Genomic DNA, 22,361 nt, shown 5'->3' with positions numbered 1-22,361 from the left:
TATAGAAAAATATACATGTAAAAAAGATGACAACACTGATTAATTTTTAAAGAAATACAGTATTTTGAGTAACAATATGGGATTCTACCATGGCTGAGAATATGGAAAATATAATGTTTAATGAGATGATTATCATATCAAGCTATAGCAAACAAGAATTCAATTGATGTGCTATAATCTACTGGAACGAAGCGCATTTTACTTTGAAACTTTTAAATTGTATTAACTTTTAGACACTTGAAAAGTAAAACTTAAAAACAATTTTTATATTTTAATATTGAGAAAAGAGAAGGATTTTGATATTTGTTGAGAGCTAAGAAGCAAAATAAGACTTTTTTGTCTTTCTGTATCATTTTTTTTTTTTGTCACTAATTTCCAGACCTCCCAGGAAAAGGGATTTATGCATTGTCTGGCAGCATTTTATGGGATAAAAATGATCTGACTAATGATCTGGCAAATGTCACTCTATCTCTCCCATAGAATATTTTGTTTCTGGATACTGGAGGCCATACTTTATGCATTATTGTAGTGAAAGGGATGGTTTTGAGGTAGATTTCTGTGTAGGTAACACTGATAGAACTCACAGGTGTGAGGTGGGGGACAAGAAGAGAGAATAAATTAAATTCGTAGCTTGAATGACTAGAATAATAGTACTATTAATGAGATGGGAAACAGAGAGAGGTGCAATTTGTTCTAGTAAAATTTTATTTCCGAATTTCTAAAAGGAACTAAAAAACACTAGAAGAGATTATCAACACATCTTTATCACATTCCTTGAAAATATTTTCAAATTAGACAGAAAGGATGATTTTTCAATGTTATTCCACATTCTCAAGCTACTCAAGTCTCTCTTTCTCCCCCTCCCCCACCGCAACTAACTTTTCTTCATTGACAGCCCACTGCGTACAAACCTAACAACCCAATCCTGACTCTTGTAAAAGCCTGTGGTCCCAGAAAAGAATTGAGTTAGATGTTTGGTGTGGGAAGAGAGTATAACCAAAATCCTAAAATTGAAGATCTAGAAAACCAAGAATAGAGAACAGAGAGGTTTACCCACTCTGTTCCCAGTTAGGAATCTCCAGGCAGAAAAAACACAGGGTTTCTATGTTAATCACTAGAATTCACACTGAGTATTCATTCAATGTCAATGTAAAGATTGATAGTGACATGTGCCACTCTATGAAGATTTATTGCCACAAAGGAGTGCAGCAGAGATTCTCAGCAAATTTGCATCCAGTCTACTCTTGGCCAGCATTTTTTTTTTTTAAAGATTTTCTTTATTTATTTGAGAGAGAGAGTGAGAGAGAGAGAGAGCACAAGATGGGGGAGCGGGAGAGGGAGAAGCAGACTCCCTGCTGAGCAGGGAGCCCGATGTGGGACTCGATCCCGGGACTCCAGGATCATGACCTGAGCCGAAGGCAGTCGCTTAACCAACTGAGCCACCCAGGTGCCCTCTTGGCCAACATTTTAGCATGCTGAATATAGTGAGTGCTAAGTGGTAAATAATCGGCTATGGAAATATTTGGTGGGATTGTGCAATGCAAAAAATAACTCCTTGAAAAATAGCCTATAGAAACTGAAGGCATTCACTCTGAAATTCTTTGATAAGTTGTTTGGAGAGTTTTCATGTTTCCTTCCTAATACCTTTAAGATGCATTGTCACCTTTTAATCAATAAAAGAAAATAAGGTTTTTGTTTTCATCATCTTGTGCAACTGACCTTTTATTTGCATTTTTAGCATTATTCCACATGCCCTGACTATAACATATTATCTGTAGGATACTAACAAGCTGGTACATAGGGTGATTGCTCTATTTAATATAGTAAACCTGATCAACTCATTTATTTTGGTATAAACTTGGTGCTGCCCTCTGGAGAATATTGTTGGTTAATGCTAAAGTATAAATAAAGCTATGCAAATGCAGATTGCTTCACTTTGAAGAAAATAAATTAGAAAAGTTGTACAAAATATGTTCACTTAATAGAAATACTTACAACTTATTTTAGTTTTCCGTGTTCTTATAAGATGAAACCTTTGTATTTATACATGCTACTTAATTATTACATCACAAACTTTCCCCAAACACTTTGTCAATTAAGAAGCATATATTCTTAATTTCTTTCTCAAAACACTGACTTGAAGCCATGTGTACTCGAAGAAGAAAAGTTTTAGTAGACGCCCCATATGAATAAAGTGTGCACAAGAAATTTCAGAAAAACTGAAAAAAAAAAAAACTATGATGGTTGTGTATCGGTAAATAAATGAAAAATATATTCTCTGCCATTTTTTATCACTTATATGATATAACATGCTTACCTGCTTGCTACATTTTGTAGATTGTTTCTTATCACTTGATAAATGTATTTAAGTTTATTTAATTGGCTGTTATGCAAGTTATTTGGACTTTTAACTAATTTTCTTTTCCTTTTTTTTCTCTCTCCCCAGAAAGGATGGAATTATGAATCCAATCTGTTAAATTTTCTCTTCACAATTTTAAACTTTGGTTGCTTAACACCGAAGCAATCATGGTGAACCTGAGGAAAGCAGTGCATTCGTTCCTGTAAGGATGTTATTACTGATTATTTTTTTAAAAGATAACTTTTTATGGTAGCTTGCTCAAAAATGTTAAAGAGGTTTTTCTATGATCATTCAGCTACATTTGCCTCAATTTGCACAAATGACTTGCAGCCCACAGGCTAATATTATGGATGTTCCCTGTTCAAAAATAAATGGAAAAAACTCCCAATAACTTAGACTTCAATTAAATAGAACTGCTCATGTAGTCAAACAAATAATATGGCAATAATATCTTAAATTCCAAAATAATTCCAATGTTCATGGTTGCTTTCTCCATGGTTAAAATGTAGAAATGAGAAAGGTTTTTTCCTTTTCCTTCCTGCACGAACTAAACAGCCAAGAGGATAAAATGTCTTTATCAGTTTCTGGTTTTATAAAGAATGGTTGGGGTTGCAAAAGAATGGGTAAGAAGTCAGGGAGTAGAACTTGGGTGATGGAGCTAGACAGAGGAAAACAATGCCATCTTCCGAAGTCTTGATACAATGACCCAGTAGTTCAGGTCAATATGTTGTCACGTAAAGGAGACAAGAATTGGATTCAAGTACTGAGCAATTCTAAATATAATCTAATCCAGGTATATCTTCCTTTTAACTTAATAAAATGTTGGGTTGGTCTCTTCCAAGCCCACTCTTCGAGGAATGGGGCATGGAAAAAAGATCCAGGGCTCTGTAAATTCTGATCAGTTACAGTTGAGAAGCCTTGAATCCCCTTGCTCCTACGGCCTCCTCTATGATTCCTATAAAGAGCTCACCCAGGAAAAAGTTAATAGAGTAGTATAGATATAAAGTACATCCACACTGAATCCTCCACAATATGCAATATGCTCCACTAGAGCCCATCTGGATGTCACTGCACATTGTGGTGATCGTAGTCTCAGTGATGTGTGATTCCAAGAGGACAACAACAGACAGGAAAAGGAAAGAATGGAGGACAGTGAAAAAGAAGGGAAGGGTGGTGCCTGAGTGGTGCAGTCAGTTAAGCGACCGACTCTTGATTTTGGCTCAGGTCATGATCTCAGAGTCGCGCGACCCAGCCCTGCCTCGGATGGATGATAATCCACTTCTTCTAAAAATGCCCATTGTCATATGGCAGGCAAAAACACAGTACATTTAAAACGTACAGACTTTTAACTCAAATTATCATTTTGTTTATCTACCTAGAATATAAAATTATATGTTCATTAAACATTTAGTACCAGTGGATAAATTGGTTGCATTGTTCAGAGAGAAACTAGTTTTTGTGTACATATTTTATGAGACTTGTGTGTGGGCTTAGTAACAATTAACTTAAGCTTTAGGAGCAAGACCTAAATTATTCTTCTTCTATAAAAAGAGCTGTATATATTTCACTGAGCATTAGTGAAATATATACTTCTAATATATAGTATTATAATATATATATAATATATATTATAATATATAATAAATAATATAACTTCTAATATTAGTAAATATTAGAAGTTAGGTTTAATTATAATATAGCCAATTCTTGATTACAAAACTATAGAAAATAGGATTGAACTTTAATAATAATTATAATACTTTGCCCATAGTAGCACCCAATAAGAATTTATTAAATGTAATTGAGTTGAAACCAGGAAACTGAAGTAAATACTCTTTCAGGATCTTCCCAGTAACATTATTTTAGAATTCACAACAGATATATTTAGATTCTATAAGCTTCCTCAGTAATTTAGTATTTGTCTCATGGACTCTTTCATGAAAATTAAAAATATATCTGGCTAGCAGAGGTAGTCAAGATAACCACTTGAAGTATTTTCCTACCCACAATAAGACACTCAAATTTTAAAACTGGTAATTGTCCAACAGTATTTCATGTATTTTTTACATACGATTTTATCCTGCATTCCTCTTTTTAAAAATTTATTTATTTATTAGAGAGAGAGAGCACAAGTGGTGGGGAGGGGCAGAGGGAGACAGAGCCCAACGTGGGGCTTGATCCCAGGACCCTGAGATCATGACCCTAGCCAAAGGCAGACGCTTAACCAACTAAGCCACCCAGGCACCCCTCTGTCGTTTTTAGAGAAGTATGAAAGGACTTTGATGTTTTTACAACTTGCTTAGAAAATTGAAGTTGGATGCATATTCTGTTAGGACCTTATTCTCTAGGCTTAAGGATAAATATACTTGTTCTATAACCGACTGTTGAAGATGCAATATTTTACTATGAGCATAAACTCTTGCGGGACTACCTGAGATAATCAGCAGCTAATTTAAACTAGATTTTTTTTTTAAATGCCAGAAGGACAGGTTTTTCTTCATCAGATAAGCCAGAAAAGACCCAGATTTAAAATTACTGTCTGAGGCTGTTTTGCATAAATAAGTATCTTATTAAAATAAAATCAGGATTTAAATTCATCACCAATTGTGAAATACATGAGTTGGGGTATAGTTATCATAAACTACTTTTGTTTAACTTTGAAGGCAAAAAGAAGGTAAGCCCCAATATTTACTGAGGGCCTATTATGACGAAGGTACAATATTCAGGACTTTATATATATCGTTTAGTTTTCCCAACAATCACATAATAAAGATCATCCTTGTTGTACAGATGAAGAAATTGATGCTCTGAGAGGTTAAGTGACTGGTCAAAGAATCATTGAGGTCATGAAGTTAGGAAATTGACCACATGCCCAGTGCAACAAATACAGTGACAGAATAATCAAAGCTGAGTGCAAATAACTTGCTTCTATTTATTTGGTCCTTTATTTTAATAATTTCTACTCACATTAATCAGATTACTTATGATACAGATTTTTTTGAAACATATATTATTTTAGCTTATTTTTTATGTTCTAGGAAATAGAATTTACTGATTATTTGATACAAAAATTTACTGATTATTTGATAAAACTTACTATGTGTATCACCCTCTGCATGTTGCTTAGAATGTCAGATAACTTCAACTAGTAAGGAAGTTATTTTAAGCAAAATGTCAAAATATTAGTTTTCTATCCTCTGTAGAATGAGAAAGTCAAAATATTTTCATGATTTCATTATCTCAAAAGACATAAAAGTATATTACCAAGATATTAAGAGAAATAATTTTTAAATACTCCAGAAAATTTATTACAGTATTTTACTTGAATTTTAAAATGTTAATAGTTTTTCAGGCCAAGCATTCCGGTTTAAGTTTAGAAAGTACGGTGTATGTGCAAGTACGTGTGCATAATATCATAGATATGATATCATTACGATAATCATAATCATCCAGTTTTACTACAGTATATTTCTCTGATGATTGGTAATAAATGATGAGCTAATCAAATCACACATGTATTTTCCCTGTATAGAGATAACATTTTTAGTTCAAAGGAAAAGTGAATAAGATAATGAAGTAAAAGCATTCATATGAAGAACTCAGACTCTGGATGTTGTAATGTCATGTGTTCAATCTCCCCAACTCCAGAAAGACCCTTACTTCAACAGTCTTGCCAAAAAAAAAAAAAATTATTCAGCACGTATTTATACGAGAGAAAATTTCCTCCTCTATAAATAATAACAAGGTTTAGCAACCACTACATATAGTGTAGTTGCTGCTTAATATTTATAAAATAACTATTACTGAACATAGAATACACAAAAAACAGTCATTTTCAAATAATAATTTTGCTTTTAAGCAGGAAATATTGAATATGCTTATCTTTCTTATCTATTTTACTAATGAAAATAAATGTTAGTTTTATTAGATACTTTGGGAACACACACTTTGAGAGGACACTTAATGTATGTAACCTGAATAAATCTCATACCACCACTGGGGGAAGTTGATTTGGGATGTACAAAACATAGCCACGTCCACTTCTACATTGTTTGCCACCTGATCTGATATTCTTACTAGTGGAGTCTACGAAAGTACCATCCCGAGAGATGCACAGTTCAAATGACTTAAGAGATTTTGTATCCAGCACAGGAAAAGCAGCAAACCCATAGGAATCATCACCACAAATCAATCATTTTCTAGCCTAGAACAGGGCCCAGAAAACATAGGACAGAAATGAGCAGAGTGTCAGAGAGAAGGAACATTTATAGCACAGATATTAATATGTATGGACCAGCCTAAAGTCACTCTGCAGCTGTGAGAAGGGCAAAAGAGTTTTAGAAAGAAATGAATATGCACTATGGCCACAACCCACGTGCCTCTTCGAACATCCTGCCGGAAGTCTGTCTGATGACAACTTATTCCTTGTTAGCATGAGATTAAAAAGGGCAACGGCCCAATTTTCTTGTCAGGTACTGGATACTTAAAGGAAAATCTCCTTTCATTCTGTCGTCAGTTGTCTCAGATGATATCTAGAAGAAATTAATATTGAAAAAATATAAAAATAGACCGTTACAGCAAATCAAACAATACTGTGGTTTCATATTGCTTGTATAGAGTAACAGTTTAAAATACAGGCCTTGAAATCAGTGGGACCTGAATATGGACCCTGCTCCTGTCACTTACTGGCTGTGCTGCCCAGAGAAAGTTACTTAACCTCTCTGAACCTCAGGCTCTTCATTTGCATAATGGATATAACCAATCTTGACGTCATGAGGTTGTTGTGTGTGTGATCAAATGAGATTACATATATATAATTTTATACTATAGATAATTTTTATTATATATATATTTCCATAAACTAAGTGCCTTACTCATAATATTCTTTGGATAGAAAAAGAAATACTGAGATGATGATGATGATGATGGTGATAAGGGTTGCTGAAGGAAAAGCAATTGTTTTGTATAAGCAATTTATTGGGTATAAGCAATATAAGATGTATCTGATTATTTTTTTTTTCTTAATTTTCAGCGTGCACCTAATTGGCCTACTGGTTTGGCAGTGCGATATTTCTGTGAGCCCTGTTGCAGCTCTAGTAACTGACATTTTCAATACCTCCGATGGTGGACGCTTCAAATTCCCAGACGGGGTACAAAACTGGCCAGCACTTTCAATCGTCATCATAATAATCTTGACAATAGGTGGCAACATTCTCGTTATCATGGCAGTAAGCTTGGAGAAGAAACTGCACAATGCCACCAATTACTTCTTAATGTCCCTAGCCATTGCTGATATGCTAGTGGGACTACTTGTCATGCCACTCTCTCTGCTTGCAATCCTCTATGGTAAGTACAATTTTATTAGTTTTTTTTAATCTCAGATTATATCCTAAATGTGTGTCAAGTATCATAGTAAACACTCGTACAGTTAATCATTTGGAAAATGAAGAAAAAAGCCAATTGTGTGACAGAAGAAGTGGATGTGTATATCGTATTTATTAAATAAATCACTAGCAGAGTCTTCAAAAAGCCAAAGGGACATTTTATAATATATCAAAGTCATACCCAAATACTCTATTGCTCAGTCTCACTTATAAACAATCAATTACAGTGGCCTTAATGTATACAATAGGACAGTGACAGAAACACGTTCTCACCTCTGTGTTCTGGGCAGTACACATACCTAGTTTCCTCTCTTCCACAAAGAAAAAGAGACTCATCATCTTTAATAAATATATTTTAAATAATCTTTTTAAATGTTAGCAAACTAAGTGCTTGCACATAATATGCACTCAATAACAGCTATTATTCTTTTTTTTTTTTTTTTAAAGATTTTATTTATTTATTTGACAGAGAGAGACACAGCAAGAGAGGGGACACAAGCAGGGGGAGTGGGAGAGGGAGAAGCAGGCTTCCCGCGGAGCAGGGAGCCCGATGCGGGGCTCGATCCCAGGACCCTGGGATCATGACCTGAGCCGAAGGCAGACGCTTAACGACTGAGCCACCCAGGTGCCCCTAACAGCTATTATTCTTTATGGAGTCTACAATTTATGTTTTTACAAGGTGACAGGGATAAGAAATTAATTAATAATTATATAAGTGCAATGTCACATTATCACAATAAAATTCAGGCATTCAAAGTTTTCATAATATTGATTTTAGGTAGGTTTTTCGTTTTTCTTTTCATATTCTGCCATCCCTTTACCCTATTCATTTCACATTTTATTTTTTTATTCAAGTGTAATTAACATACAGTGTTATATTAGTTTCAGATGTACAATATAATGATTCAACAATTCTATATAAGTCACAGGGCTCATCAAGATAATAGTACTCTTACTCCCCTTCATCTATTTTACCCAGCTCCCCTCTGGCAAATACCAACTTATTCTGTGTATTTGAGTCTGTTTTTTTTTTTTAATTTGTCTTTTTTTTCTTTGTTCATTTGTTTTGTTTCTTACAGTTCACATATGAGTGAAATCATATGGTATTTGACTTTCTCTGACTGACTTCAATTAGCATTATATCCTCTAGGTCCATCCACATTGTTGCAAATTTCAAGATTTCATTCTTTTTTATGGCTGAGTAATATTCCATTATAGATATGTGTATATATACACCATACTTTCTTTTTTCATTCATCTATCGATGGGCACTTGGGTTGCTTCCATATCCTGGCTAGTGTAAATAATGTTGCAATAAACATAGGGATGTATATATGTTTTTGAATTAGTATTTTCATTTTCTCTGGGTAAATACCCAGTAGTAGAATTACTGGATCATATGATAACTCTATTTTTAATTTTAAACATAAAGAAAACATCCTCAGGGATTTCAGGTAAAAATAAGGAAAAATTTACAAGAGTAAGAGAATTAGACTGACTTCACAATTAACAAAAATAAAGCAAAGTAATAGGAGCAATATTTTTCAAAAAGTTAACCAATTGTAAGACACTCTTTCAAAGGCAAACCTATAAAGAAAGAAAACAGAACACTAGTTTCAAGGGGTTTAAGGTGGGAAGATGACTGAAAAGGGGTATTTATTTTGGTATATGTTGATATGGTGGTAGTTTTATATACATATGTAAATGTAATATATATATGATGTAAATATATATATAAATTCTTAAAATTTGAAAAACTATAAATTCTAGTGTGCAGTTTTAAAAAGGTGAATTTTACTGTATGTAAAGTATACCTTAAATTAAAAAGTAGAAAAAACCTATTCAAAGTTTGAAATGAAGATTTTTACATCCAGACATGCTAACCATGAAGGCTATAAAAAGTTGAAATTTATTTTGAACTTAGAGAATTCTGAACCCATAAGCCTTTCTTAAGAAATTAAATAGCAGATGAGATTAAACTAACAAAGGAATGATTGGGAAAATTTTATCCAAAAGACTGATGATGAGCATTTAATATGGGTAATATTAGAGCTAAGACAAAAATAAGAGTGGTATAAGGGTAGAAGAATACTGTTATATGTTATATAGCATCTATTATGTGTTATAAACTCTAAAAAATTAGCAAAAATGCAACTAAAATTAAGAAGAGAATAGAAAGAGAACGAGGAAGAGGAAAGTAAAATAATTTTATTGATTTTTCTATAAACAAAAGATGGGAGCTAAATGATACCATAAAAAATTGGCAAACCAGAATGTAATAGAGTTAATAAGAAAACAGTGGTTTAAGGGCATTAAACATGATATAAATAAAACATGATATAAATGTGATATTAAAGTTAACCACTAAAACAAAAAACAAACCTTCCAAAACCCCAAAAGAAATGTAATTAATGAAAGAGCAAAAAACATCAACTAGAGGAAGAAACACAAAAAATATAACATTATGCCCTCAACATTATACCATGATGTAATATGACAGAGGAAAACAAACATACCAGTAACAGCGATAAACTTGAATGAACCTAAAACACGACTAAAAATGAAAGATTTTTAATTTGGCTTAAAAAGAAAGGCCCAACTATATTCTGTATACAAGAGAAACCCTTAAAACCCAGTGATTCATAATGGCTAAAAATAAAGGGATGAGCAAAAGTGCACCAAGTAAATGGAAACAATAAGAAAACAGAAACTGTGATTTGATATCTAACAAAGTACATTTCGAATGAAAACAGCACAAGAGTAAAAAAGAAAGATGCTTATTTATGATAAAAGCCATAATTAACAACAAAGATATAGCAGTTAAGAATATCTGTGCCACCAATAACACAGCAATGCGCCTTATAAAGCAAAAACAAAAGAACATGGAAGGACACATTTATGAATACATTCTACTAATGGGAGATTTTAACACATCGTGCTCAGTATAAGAAAGATTGGGCAAAAAAATTAAAAGGATATAGATCTTACGCAGGTGTGTTGAACTTTATACTCTTATCAAAGAGAGTATACCTTCTTTGTAAGTGCATGTGGAACACACACTGAAATTAATAAAATACTAGGCCACAAAGAAAATATTAGAAAAGTAAAAATATTACCCAAAGTACTTTCTGATAAGAAGACAATAATATTAGAAAAATTAACAACAAAATTTAAAGACATCTCATCTTTTTTTTTTGCATTTTTTTCTTTTTTTAATTATGTTATGTTAATCACCATACATTCCATCATTAGTTTTTGATGTAGTGTTCCATGATTCATTATTTGCATATAACCCCCAGAAGATATAACAAATTTTTAAACAATTCTTGAGGGGCACCTGGGTGGCTCAGTCGGTTAAGGGCCTGCCTTCGACTCAGGTCAAGATCACAGGGTCCTGGGATCGAGCCCCACATTAGGCTCTCTGATCAGCGGAAAGTTTGCTTCTCCCTCTCAATCTCCCTCTCTGTGCTCTCTCTCCCTCCCTCCCTCTCTCTCTCTCTCTCTCTCTCTCAAATAAATAAATAAAATCTTCAAAAAAATAAACAACTCTTGATCAAAAGGAGAAATGCAAACTGAAATTACAGATTTCTTTAGAAATATAACAGCATAAACACTGCATATCAAAATCTATACAATATGCTTAAAGCAGTGATCGGTGGAAAATTCATAGCCCTAATCACATTTATCAGTAAAAATGAAAGCATACAAATGAATTAAATTCCCAGCAAAGCAACCTTGGAAAAAAACTATAAAGTAAACTGAAAGAAAGCACAAAGAAGAAAAAATACTAAAGAGAAAAGCAGAAATTGACTACAGCATAAAAAACAATATACCTGATGAATAAATCAAAATCTTGGTTTTTAAAAAAATTTTTTAAACAAAATAAAAAATCATCAGCTAACTTTAAAAAAGGAAGAAAGCATGTATAAAATAAGATACCACAAGGAGAATAACAACTGAAGCAAAATACACTTTTTAACTCATGAGATTATTTTGTAGATTTATGTGCAGATCAATTCAGAGCATTAAAAAATAGGTAATTTCCCAAGTGGAATAATTCTATTATAATGGGCAGAGGACCTGAATAGATATTTCTTCAAACAAGACATACAGATGCTCAGCAGGCACATGAAAAGAAGCTCAATATCACTAATCATCAGAAAAATGCAAATCAAAACCACAATGAGATATCACCTTATACCTGTCAGAATGGCCAGAATCAAAAAAGACAAGAAATAACAAGTGTTGGTGAGGATGTGGGAAAAAAGGAACCTTAATGCACTGTTGGTGGGAATATAAATTGGTACAACCACTGTGTAAACCAGTACGGAGGTTCCTAAAACAATTAAAAATAGAAATACGATACGAGCCAATAATTCCACTACTGGGCATTTATCGAAAGAAAACAAAAACACTAATTCAAAAAGACACATACACTCCCACGTTTACTGCAGCATTATTTACAATAGCCAAGATATGGAAGCGTATCTCTATGTTCTTCCTAAATTAATGTATCAATTAGTTCAATTCCAATAAAAATGACAAGATTTAAAAATTTTTTTAAAAGTATGTTGTCACAAAAACATTTAACATGAGAGCTACCCTCTTAACAAATTTTTAAGTGTACAAAACGTTATTATCGACTACAGGTACGATGGTGTACAGCAGATATCTAGAGCTTCTTCATTTTGTTTAACTGAAACTTTATACCTGTTGATAAGTCCCCATTTTCCCTTCCTTCACTCTCCTGGCAACCACCATTCTACTCCTTGATTCTATGAATTTGACTACTTTAGATACCTCATATATAAGTGGAATCGTGCAGTATTTGTCTTTCTGTGACTGGTTTTTTTTCACTTACATGATGTCTTCCATGTTCATCCATGTCGTCACATATTGCTGATTTTTCTTCTTTTTTAAGGCTAAATAGTATTCCATTATATGTAGTATATATAAAATATATATATTATATTACATTTATATGTAATATATACATATATAACACTTTCTTTTTTCATTCATCTGTTGAGGGACATTCAGGTTGTTTCCACATCTTGGCTACCATCAATAGTGCTACAATGAACATAGGTGTGCTAATATTGCTTCAAGATCCTGATTTCAATTCTTTTGGATAATATCCAGATAATATCCAGAAGTGGGATTGTTGTATTATATGGCAGTTCTATTTTTAATTTTTGAGGATCGTTCATAGTGTTATCCACAGCAGCTGCACCATCTTGTATTCCCACCAACAATGTGCAAGAGTTCCCTTTTCTCCACATCCTTACCAACACTTGCTATTTCTTGTCTTTTTGATTAACCATTCTGACAGGGTGAGGTGATATCTCATTTTGGTTTTGATCTGCATTTCTCTGATAATGAGTGACATTGAGTATCCTTTCACATGCATATTATCCATTTCTATATCATGTTTGGCAAAATGTCTACTCAAGTGCTCATTTTTTAATTGGATTATTATAGTTTTTTTACTTGAGTTGTAGGAGTTCCTTATATATTTGGGAGAGTAACCCTTTATCAGATATATGACTTGCAAATTTTTTTCTCCTTCCCCCTTCATAGGTTGCCTTTTCACTCTGTGATGGTCTCTTTTGCTGTGTAGAAGCTTTTTTTTAATTATTTATTTTTTTGTTGCCATGCTTTTGGTGTCATATCCATAAATCGCTGCCAAGACCAATGTCATGAAGATTTTCCCCTATGCTTTCTTCTGAGAGTTTTTTGTTTCAGGTCTTACGTTTGAGTCTTTTGGATCCTACAAGAAGCTTTTTTGTGGAGTTAGATAAGTCAATATTAAAGTTCATTTACAAAATTAAACATGCAAGGATAGCCTGAAAAAACTGAAAGAGAAAAGCTATGCAAGAGGACTAGCACCAGGAGATATTTAAGCATATTATAAAGCCTTTATCATTTAAAGTAATACAAAAGAGATTAATTGAATGTACTATAGAATGTCCACATAATGGAGTACCATGAAACTATTAACAGGAATAAGAAAGTTCTCTATTAACTAATATGGAGTGATTTCCAACATATACTATCATGTGAAAAAAGCAAAATGCAAAAGAGGAGATAGGGCATACTATCTATGCAAGAAAACGGACAAATACAAAAATATACACATATCATCTTATTTTGGTAAAAAATAAATACAGAATGGGTAAATGAAAAACTAATAATGAGATTTATTACCTTCAGGGGGAAGGTAGAAACTGGAAAGAGAGATTGGGGATAGAGAATTATACTTCTCTGAATACACATCTTAGATAATTTTGACTTTGGAAATTGTGCTAATGTTTTATATATTAAAAAAATAAAGATTGGGAGAAAACTCTAAAATGGATTAGGAACAGAGTCAAATGAACTTAACTCTATTTGAGTTAAGATAACCACACTGAGTAGAGAGTACAAAAATAACCACACTGAGTAGAGAGTACAAAAATAACCCTATCCCATATAACTTTAAAGTGCAATTTTTGTCTTATATACACAATGGAAAACTAAAGAAAAATGTAAACGAATGAATTGTAGTATTAGGTTTTATTTTACCAGAGGTACACAATGGTAATTCTGAAACTACTTCCTGTGTATTCTGGGATAAGATAATAGAAACCAAATTTCTCACTGTTGCATAAGGAAGCTGAAAACTTGGGAGGGGGAAGTAAGTATTGAATCCTGTGGTGTTGGGTTAATTTTCATGATATCGGTATGAATTCATGGAGAAAACAGATACTAATAATAATGGTAGTAATGATATATATAGATACAGAAATCAATATTTGTGAATATGTGTGTACTTAGAATTATTTTCTATCGCTGGCCATTAAGAGGGCCTAAAAGTAACAACATATGAGTAGGAGCAAGCACAAATGGGAATAGACATCCCTTGGAGAAATGAGGCCCAAGGCAAGATATAACAAGACTGGAACATTTTTTGAGCTAGAAAATAAGGGAGTGCTCAAAGAATGATGGGACTATATTTTTTAAAAAGCACAGAAGCTAGCTTAATGGGGCCCCCTCATCAAATCTGGGAACGTTTGAACATTAAAATGAAGAATGAGAGTTCTGATGCCAACAAAAATAGAGTAAGCCCACTAAAGACTCCCTCTTTTTCTATATTCATGTAATAATTCTGGAAAAAATTTCAAAAGCAACTGCCTAAGGACTCAGAAAAATAAACAGAAGCAGCCAGATTGGGAGGGAAATCAAAACTTAGAAATGTAACCTGAATGGGAGTGAGGTTTTCATTTTTTTCTCCCTCTTCTCTCTAGCCAGTACCCAGTCACATAACCTCATGGTAATAGTACAGGAGTGGCTAAACTCTTATGGATACCCAATCTTTCTGGCCAGAGTAACTGGCAAAAGAAGCCCCGGAAGCCAAATGTCATCGAAATATTTTTTCCCTTCTTTTTTCATGCGCTGGCTTTGCCAGAGGGATGACTCTAGTCAGATAGCTATGCTTTGGTGGTGTGAGCACTAACATTTTGAAGAGACCTTTTCTTTTTTGGCCAGTGGATCAGAAAAAAATAGGCCTCTGTAAGCCAGAGAGTATGGGAAGGAAATCTCATGGAGGAGAGAGCAGAATAAAAGTTTCCCTACTTCTGTTTGAACCTGCACAAGTGCCAGGCTCAACCCTTAGCTCCACATGAGCAGGACAGATCCTCAAGAAGCATAGAAAATCTGTAGAAAATTGAACTGATTTAAACAACCATCCGAGTCCAGGACCATGCCCTGAGTGGCATGTCTGTGGGACAGACTCAAAGCAGCATAGGCAAAGGTTTTGTAAACAAAAGATATTGAATCCATGGCCCACAGACGTGAACACTAAGTCTGAACCTAATTAGTTTGATTGCCTAGTAAACCAAACACAATCAGCATTCTTGAGAGGATTTTAACAGGACCCAGAGTCTACAAAATATAATATTCAAAATGTCCACGATGCAATACAAAATTCCTTGACATGAAAAATACCCGGGAAATATTAAAAATTTTTAAAGGAAATGACCATCAACACATGCCAAACCCCAAATTACCTAGGTGTTGGAAATATCAGACAAAGCCTTTAAAATAACTACTGTAACAATACTCCTTCTAGTAATGAATAGAAATGAATGGAAATATGGAAGTTCTTAATAAAAAGAAACTATGAAAAAGAAGAAAGTGTAAAAAATTGAATATTTTATGACAGGAAAATCCAATATCCGAATTTTTTTTTAATCACAGGATAGGTTCAATAACAATAGAGATGACAGAGGAAAGAGGGAACTTGAGGATGAATTAATACAAATCATCCAAATAGAAAGACTGAAGAAAAATGAACACGGCCTCAAGAACCTATGGGACTCTATGAAACTGTAGAGTATTTGTGTCACTAGGAGTCTTCAAAGGAGAGGAGAAAAAGATCAGTACAGGAAAAAAATTAAACCAAAAATAACCAATTATTTTCTAAATTTTATGAAAGACACAAATTTAGAGATTTGAGAAGTTCATCAAACCTCAAAGAAAACTACACCAACACATCATAATCAAATTGCTAAACACCAGCAATAAAAAAGAATGAACTATTATTGATAGATAACACATAAAATATGAGTAAACCCTAAATAATTCAACTGAGTTAAAAGAGTCACACAAAAAAGCGTGCATACTCCATAAGTCCATTTATATAAAATTCTAAAAAATGCAAACCAATCTACAGTGGCAGAAAAAAAGAACAGTGGTTGCCAGGGACCAATGGGAATGGAATGGACAGATGAAAATTGATTATCAAATGGCATGAAGAAAATTGGAGGCATAATGAATATGTCTATTATCTTGATAATAGTGATTATTGCACAAGTGCATGAGTGTGTGAAAGCATATCAAATTGTGTACATTTAGACATGTACAGTTTTTCATTTGTCAATTATATCTCAAAGCTGTTAAAAATTGTAAGATGCAACTAAAGTAGTGCTTAGGGGAAGATTTATGGTGTTAAATACTTATTTTAGAAAAATAAGAATGGTCTCAAAGCAGTCATCTAAGCTTCCATTTTAAGAAACTAAGAAGTGAAGAGCAAATTGAATTCAAAGCAAGCAGAAGGAAGGAATGAACAAAGTTCAGAGCAGAAATCAGAAAGATTAAAAATTGGAAAGTAACAGAGAAAAACCAATGAAACCCAAAGCTGCTTCTTTTACAAGGTTCATGAAAATGATAAGCCCCTAGCCAGACTGATCATGGAAAAAAGAGAGACAACTCAAATTACCGGTATCACTTATGAAAGAGGAGCATCACTGTAGAATTTACAGACATTAAAATATAGTAACAGAATATTATGAAAAACTTTATGCCTATCAATTCAACAACTTACATGAAATAGACTAATTCTCTTAAAGACAAATTACCAAAGATCACTTAAGAAAAAATGGTTAACCTGAAGAGTCCTATTTAAAAAGCAGAATCTGTAACATTTACTCTGGTATTGTTCAAATAATTTCTTCTTTTCTGACTTTCTTTTTCCATCCCGTTTTCCTGTCATTGCATGTGCATATTTTTTTTTAAGATTTTTTTTTTTTATTTGACAGAGAGAGAGAGAGAGGGAACACAAGCAGGGGGAATGGGAGAGGGAGAAGCAGGCTTCCCGCAGAGCAGGGAGCCTGATGCGGGGCTCAGTCCCAGGACCCTGGGACCATGACCTGAGCCGAAGGCAGACGCTTAACGACTGAGCCACCCAGGCGCCCCGCATGTGCATATTTTTAAAAAATTTTATTTATTTATTTGAGAGAGAGCGAGCGAGAGAGAACATGAGTGGGGAGAGAGAAAAGCAGCCCCCCGAGCAGGGAGCCCGATGCGGGGCTCCATCCCAGGACCCTGGGATCATGACCTGAGCTGAAGGCAGACGCTTGACGACTGAGCCACCCAGGAGCCCTTGCATGTGCATTTGAGGTGTCATCTTTAGTTGGTTCTATTTTCCATTATTGTGAAGAAATTAGAATATATATCTGAGATCTGTGTAGACAAATCAATTATATAAAGGTATGTTGTTCAGCTTGTCAATACTGTCCAGAGGTGAGTCTTTATGAAAGTTGCAGAGCATACAATTAATTGTTTGTAGCTTTGTAGGAAGCTACAGTAATCACAGCTAACATTTGTCGAGTATTTTCTATGTGCCAGGCACTGTTTTAAGCACTTTACATGTATTAAATCATTTAATTTTTTCTTTTTTTTTTTTTTAAAGATTTTATTCATTCACTTGACAGAGAGAGACACAGCGAGAGAGGGAACACAAGCAGGGGGAGTGGGCGCGGGAGAAGCAGGCTTCCCGCTGAGCAGGGAACCCGATGCGGGGCTCAATCCCAGAGCCCTGGGACCATGACCTGAGCCGAAGGCAGACGCTTAACGACTGAGCCACCCAGGCGCCCCAGATCATTTAATTTTCACAAACCATATGACTTAGATACTGTTACCATCCAAATTTACATATGATGGAACAGAGGGACGGGATTATTACGAAACACAAAATGTTACATAGTTAGGATATTATAGAGTAGGAATTTAAACTGAAACTGTCTGGCTTTACAGTCTATGTCCTTAAACACTGCAATAGATAACAGAGAGGGTATAGCCCCCTTTGTCAAAGAGGCAAGAGTAAAAGGGACAAATCCAAGTAAATACCTTCAAAGGAAAGTGGCAGACATGATATAAAAACACCAACATGTCCAGTTTTGCTTTATTTTGTTTGGGGGAGCACATGAATTAGAGGAAAATTCAAAGTCAAGTTGTTCCCAAGAACATCAAGACAGTTGGCCTGCTGATTTTTATAAAAGTGCATCAGGGTATTGGCAGAAATTAAGGCAGTTCTGTGAATTGGTTCAGTGCCTCAAATGTTCAATATCCAAGGCCTCTGGTTGTCACTGAGGTATTTAGTTCACAATATGCTTCAAAATGATTGTCCTTTTTTTAAAGATTTATTTATTTGAGAGAGAGAGAGAGCATGGATGGAGAGAGATGGGTAGAGGGAGAGAGAGAGAGAGAGAGAATCTCAAGCAGACTCCCCGCTGAGTGCGGGGTGGGGGAGGTGGCTCTATCTCAGGACCCCGAGATCACAACCCGAGCCAAAATTAAGAGTCCGATGCTTAGCCGACTGAGCCACCCAGGTGCCTCCCATAATATGTAAAGTGTTGTTTTGTTTTTTTTTTTGCATTGGTGAACTTCTACAATGACCTCATGTCTCGAGTTAAAAAGTATTGTTATTGCTATAAATTTCGTCCTCCCTTGAAACCTCTGCTCACTCCAAACCTCTGGGAAGATCTGCTATGGTAATAGGTAGGATTTGGCCCTTCAAGTCTGGATATAAAAAGAGATGTAATACATAGGGTGTGATTAAATAATGCACATGAACACTCACAAGTTCAGGCACGCATGTTCCCAGCTTCCCATTTCTTTCCAACTAGTTTTTCATCCCGTTCTCACTTGGACTCTACTTTTATTTAAAAAAATGGAACTACTTGCAAAGGGACTAAGTACATGAAACTTAAGAGATGTTAAATGGAGACCTGGGAACAGGCATCAAAATTTTCAAATTGCTAATGCAAGTGAGCACACGCTATTAAATTTGATAAAGTTCAGTCACGTTTCAGTGTAATGATACAGAAACTCTCAGGCTTTAGATGTTTAAGCCAGGAATCATTCAGAATGAAATGCAGCAATTAAATCAGAGCTTTTCAGATTTAGTGTCTTAGGCACTACATATTTATTTTAGCACAGCAGAGCCATGCATAAATGAGAAAAAATATTCAAATGTATTTGAGAGTTCATTATGTAATTTGTGAAAGTCTCAGTATCTCTTATGCTATAAAGCTGCAGCTTTACTTAGAGGATGATTATTTTCATCTTTCCATTATTAGGCTACCTCCAGATCTACTCCCAAGCCACCTAGCAATGTTCTCTAGGTACCTTTTAATTTCCCTCAAAAGAATGCATCATGCCCTCTGGGCTACTGCACCAGAATTTTAAGGCTCATGATACAGAACTGATCAACTAATGCAATATACCTAAGAACACCATAAACACACAGCAGTTGACAATTATGAGTTAAGTACTATTTCTTCATGTAGATTGGCAAAATGCTTGAGGGCCATAGTGTTTAAATAGGTAACACTAAAGTCACAAGCACTCATATCCTATTCCTCACTCATCAGGATCCAACTCCAGGTGTCCCCATCTTCTGTTACCAGCCTAGGACATCCCTTTTTTTTTTTTTTTTTTTTTGGCACTGGCAGTTGAATTGCTCAACACCTTCACACACACTCAACTCTCATAACCCAAGAAATCATTCCAAATTAGCTCTAAGTTCCATCATAGCAATAAGATAGTCTAGATTCTTCTTTTAAAAAAAAAACCACTTGCATTCTTATGTCATATTTAATGACATAACAATTTTTAAAATACATGGTTCAGGATGAGAGACTATGGACTCTGAGAAACAAACTGAGGGTTCTAGAGGGGAGCAGGGTGGGGGGATGGGTTAGCCTGGTGATGGGTATTAAAGAGGGCACGTACTGCATGGAGCGCTGGGTGTTATACACAAACAATGAATCATGGAACACTACATCAAAAACTAATGACGTACTCTATGGTGACCGACATAATAAAATAAAATTTAAAAAAATACATGGCTCAGGGATAAGATGGTGTGGACTCGTTTTTCCCAGCTACTCTCCTCTAAATACAACTAAATACCCTGTGGAGGATTTCACAATTATAAAAGGGTTCTAAAAGCACAAAAAAGACTAGGGAACTCCGTACTTGAAGACATGGCAGTGACTTTCCTGGGGTTTCTTTTTATCTCTCATACATCCTACTCTTGGATACTGGAAAGGATTGCAACTTGGGATCTTCAATAGGCATGGACAAATGAACAAAGCACAACAGGGACCTAGCAAGTAGTCCCATACCAGGTGACAGGGCAGGTTCATCTACCCACAGCAGTGGAAACAGTGGAACCTGGGTGCAAGACTAAAGCTTTTCCCCTAAGATTAGGAACAAGGAAAGGATGTCTGCTCTTAGGACAGTTACACAACATAGTACTGCAAGTTTTAGCCACTATGATAAGACAGTAAAAGAAAGACATATAAATTAGAAAGAGAGCAGTAAAACTGTTCCTATTTGCAGATGTCATGGTTGTCTGTGTAGAAAATCCCAAAGAGTCTGCAAATAAAACTCCTAGAATGAATTAATGAGCTGTGCAAGGTTGCCGAATACAAGATCGACACACAAAAGTCAACCACATTTTCAGACAAACCATAAACATGTGGAAACTGAAATTAAAATTCAGTATCATTTATGATTGCTCAATAGAAAATAAAATGCTCAGGTCTAAATATAATAAGAACGTGTACTGAATTTGTACACCTAATGTTACAAAGTGCTGATGAAAGAAATCAAAGACCTAAATAAGTCAGGAGACATACCCCCTTCAGAGATTGGAAGACTCAACTTAGTAGAGATGCCAGTTATTCCTGTATTAGTTTATCAGGGCTGCCGTAAGAAAGCACCCGGCCTGTAGTTGTCCAGGCTAAAAGTCAGAGGTCAGGGGGTCAGCAGGGTTGGTTTCTTCTGAGGCCTCTCTCCTTGCCTTGCAGAAGGCTGCTTTGTAGCTGTGTCCTCAGTCGGCTGTGTCTTGCACTGTCTGTGTTGAAATTCCCTCTTCTTAGGGACACCAGTCATAGTGGATGAAGGCCCATCCTAACCTGATGACCTCATTTTAACTTCATTATCGTTTTAAAACCATCTCTCTGAATACAGTCACCTTCGGAGGTACTGGAGACTTCAACATATAAATTGTGGGGGGCCCAATTCAACCTATAATACTTCTCAAATTGATCTATTGTTTTATAGATTTAAGGCAATTCCTATCAAAATCCCAGCAAGAGTTTTTAGACAAGCTTATTACAAAATTTATACGAAAAGCCACAAGCAGGTCCCCAAATACTCAAAACTATCTTTTAAAAAGAAGGATAAAGTGGAAGGAATCACTCTCCTTCATATCAAGTTTTACAAAATAGCAACAGTAATCAGGACAATGTTGTATGTGCAGAGGAACAGATACATAGATCAATGGAATAGAATTGAGAATTCAGAAATAGACCCACATAAATGTGTCTGGTTAATTTTGACAAAGGTGCAAGAGAAATTCAATGGAAGAACAAGTGGTGCCAAAGAAATTGGTCATCCACAGGTAAAAAAAAAAAAAAAAAAATGAATCTTGATCTAAACTTCACACCTTATAAAAAATTAGCTCAAAACAGATCATAAACTTAAATGTAAAATGTAAAACTATAAAACTTTCAGAAAATAAAAGTATAGATAATCTCCTGGATCTAAGGGCTAGGCAGAGTTCTTCGATTTGACAGCAAAAGCATGGCCCATAAAGAAAAATGTATAGGGACGCCTGGGTGGCTCAGCTGGTTAAGCATCTGCCTTCAGCTCAGGTCATGATCCTGGGGTCCTGGGATCGAGCCCCCTGCTCTGCGGGGAAGCGTGCTTCTCCCTCTGCATCTCTCTCTCTCTCTCTCTCTCTCATGAATAAATAAATAAAATCTTAAAAAAATGTATAAATCGGA

At 34.8% G+C, this 22,361-nt stretch overlaps 1 protein-coding gene across 1 annotated transcript in view; it reads left to right on the top strand.

Moving 5' to 3' along the window:
- Window positions 1-22,361, top strand: part of HTR2C (5-hydroxytryptamine receptor 2C) — a 295,563-nt gene that overhangs the window by 132,216 nt on the left and 140,986 nt on the right. Inside the window, exons 3-4 of the mRNA XM_078063980.1 lie at window positions 2,447-2,561; window positions 7,392-7,705. Coding sequence (XP_077920106.1) covers window positions 2,527-2,561; window positions 7,392-7,705 — 349 coding nt within the window. The 5' untranslated portion in view covers window positions 2,447-2,526. The remainder of the gene's footprint in view (window positions 1-2,446; window positions 2,562-7,391; window positions 7,706-22,361) is intronic.

The sequence above is a fragment of the Halichoerus grypus genome, chromosome X, assembly GCF_964656455.1.
Source record: "Halichoerus grypus chromosome X, mHalGry1.hap1.1, whole genome shotgun sequence".
In the NCBI taxonomy this organism is placed as follows: Eukaryota; Metazoa; Chordata; class Mammalia; order Carnivora; family Phocidae; genus Halichoerus; species Halichoerus grypus.
The sequence above is the reverse complement of the archived record's forward strand: the minus strand, read 5'-3'. Positions and strand labels throughout refer to the sequence as shown.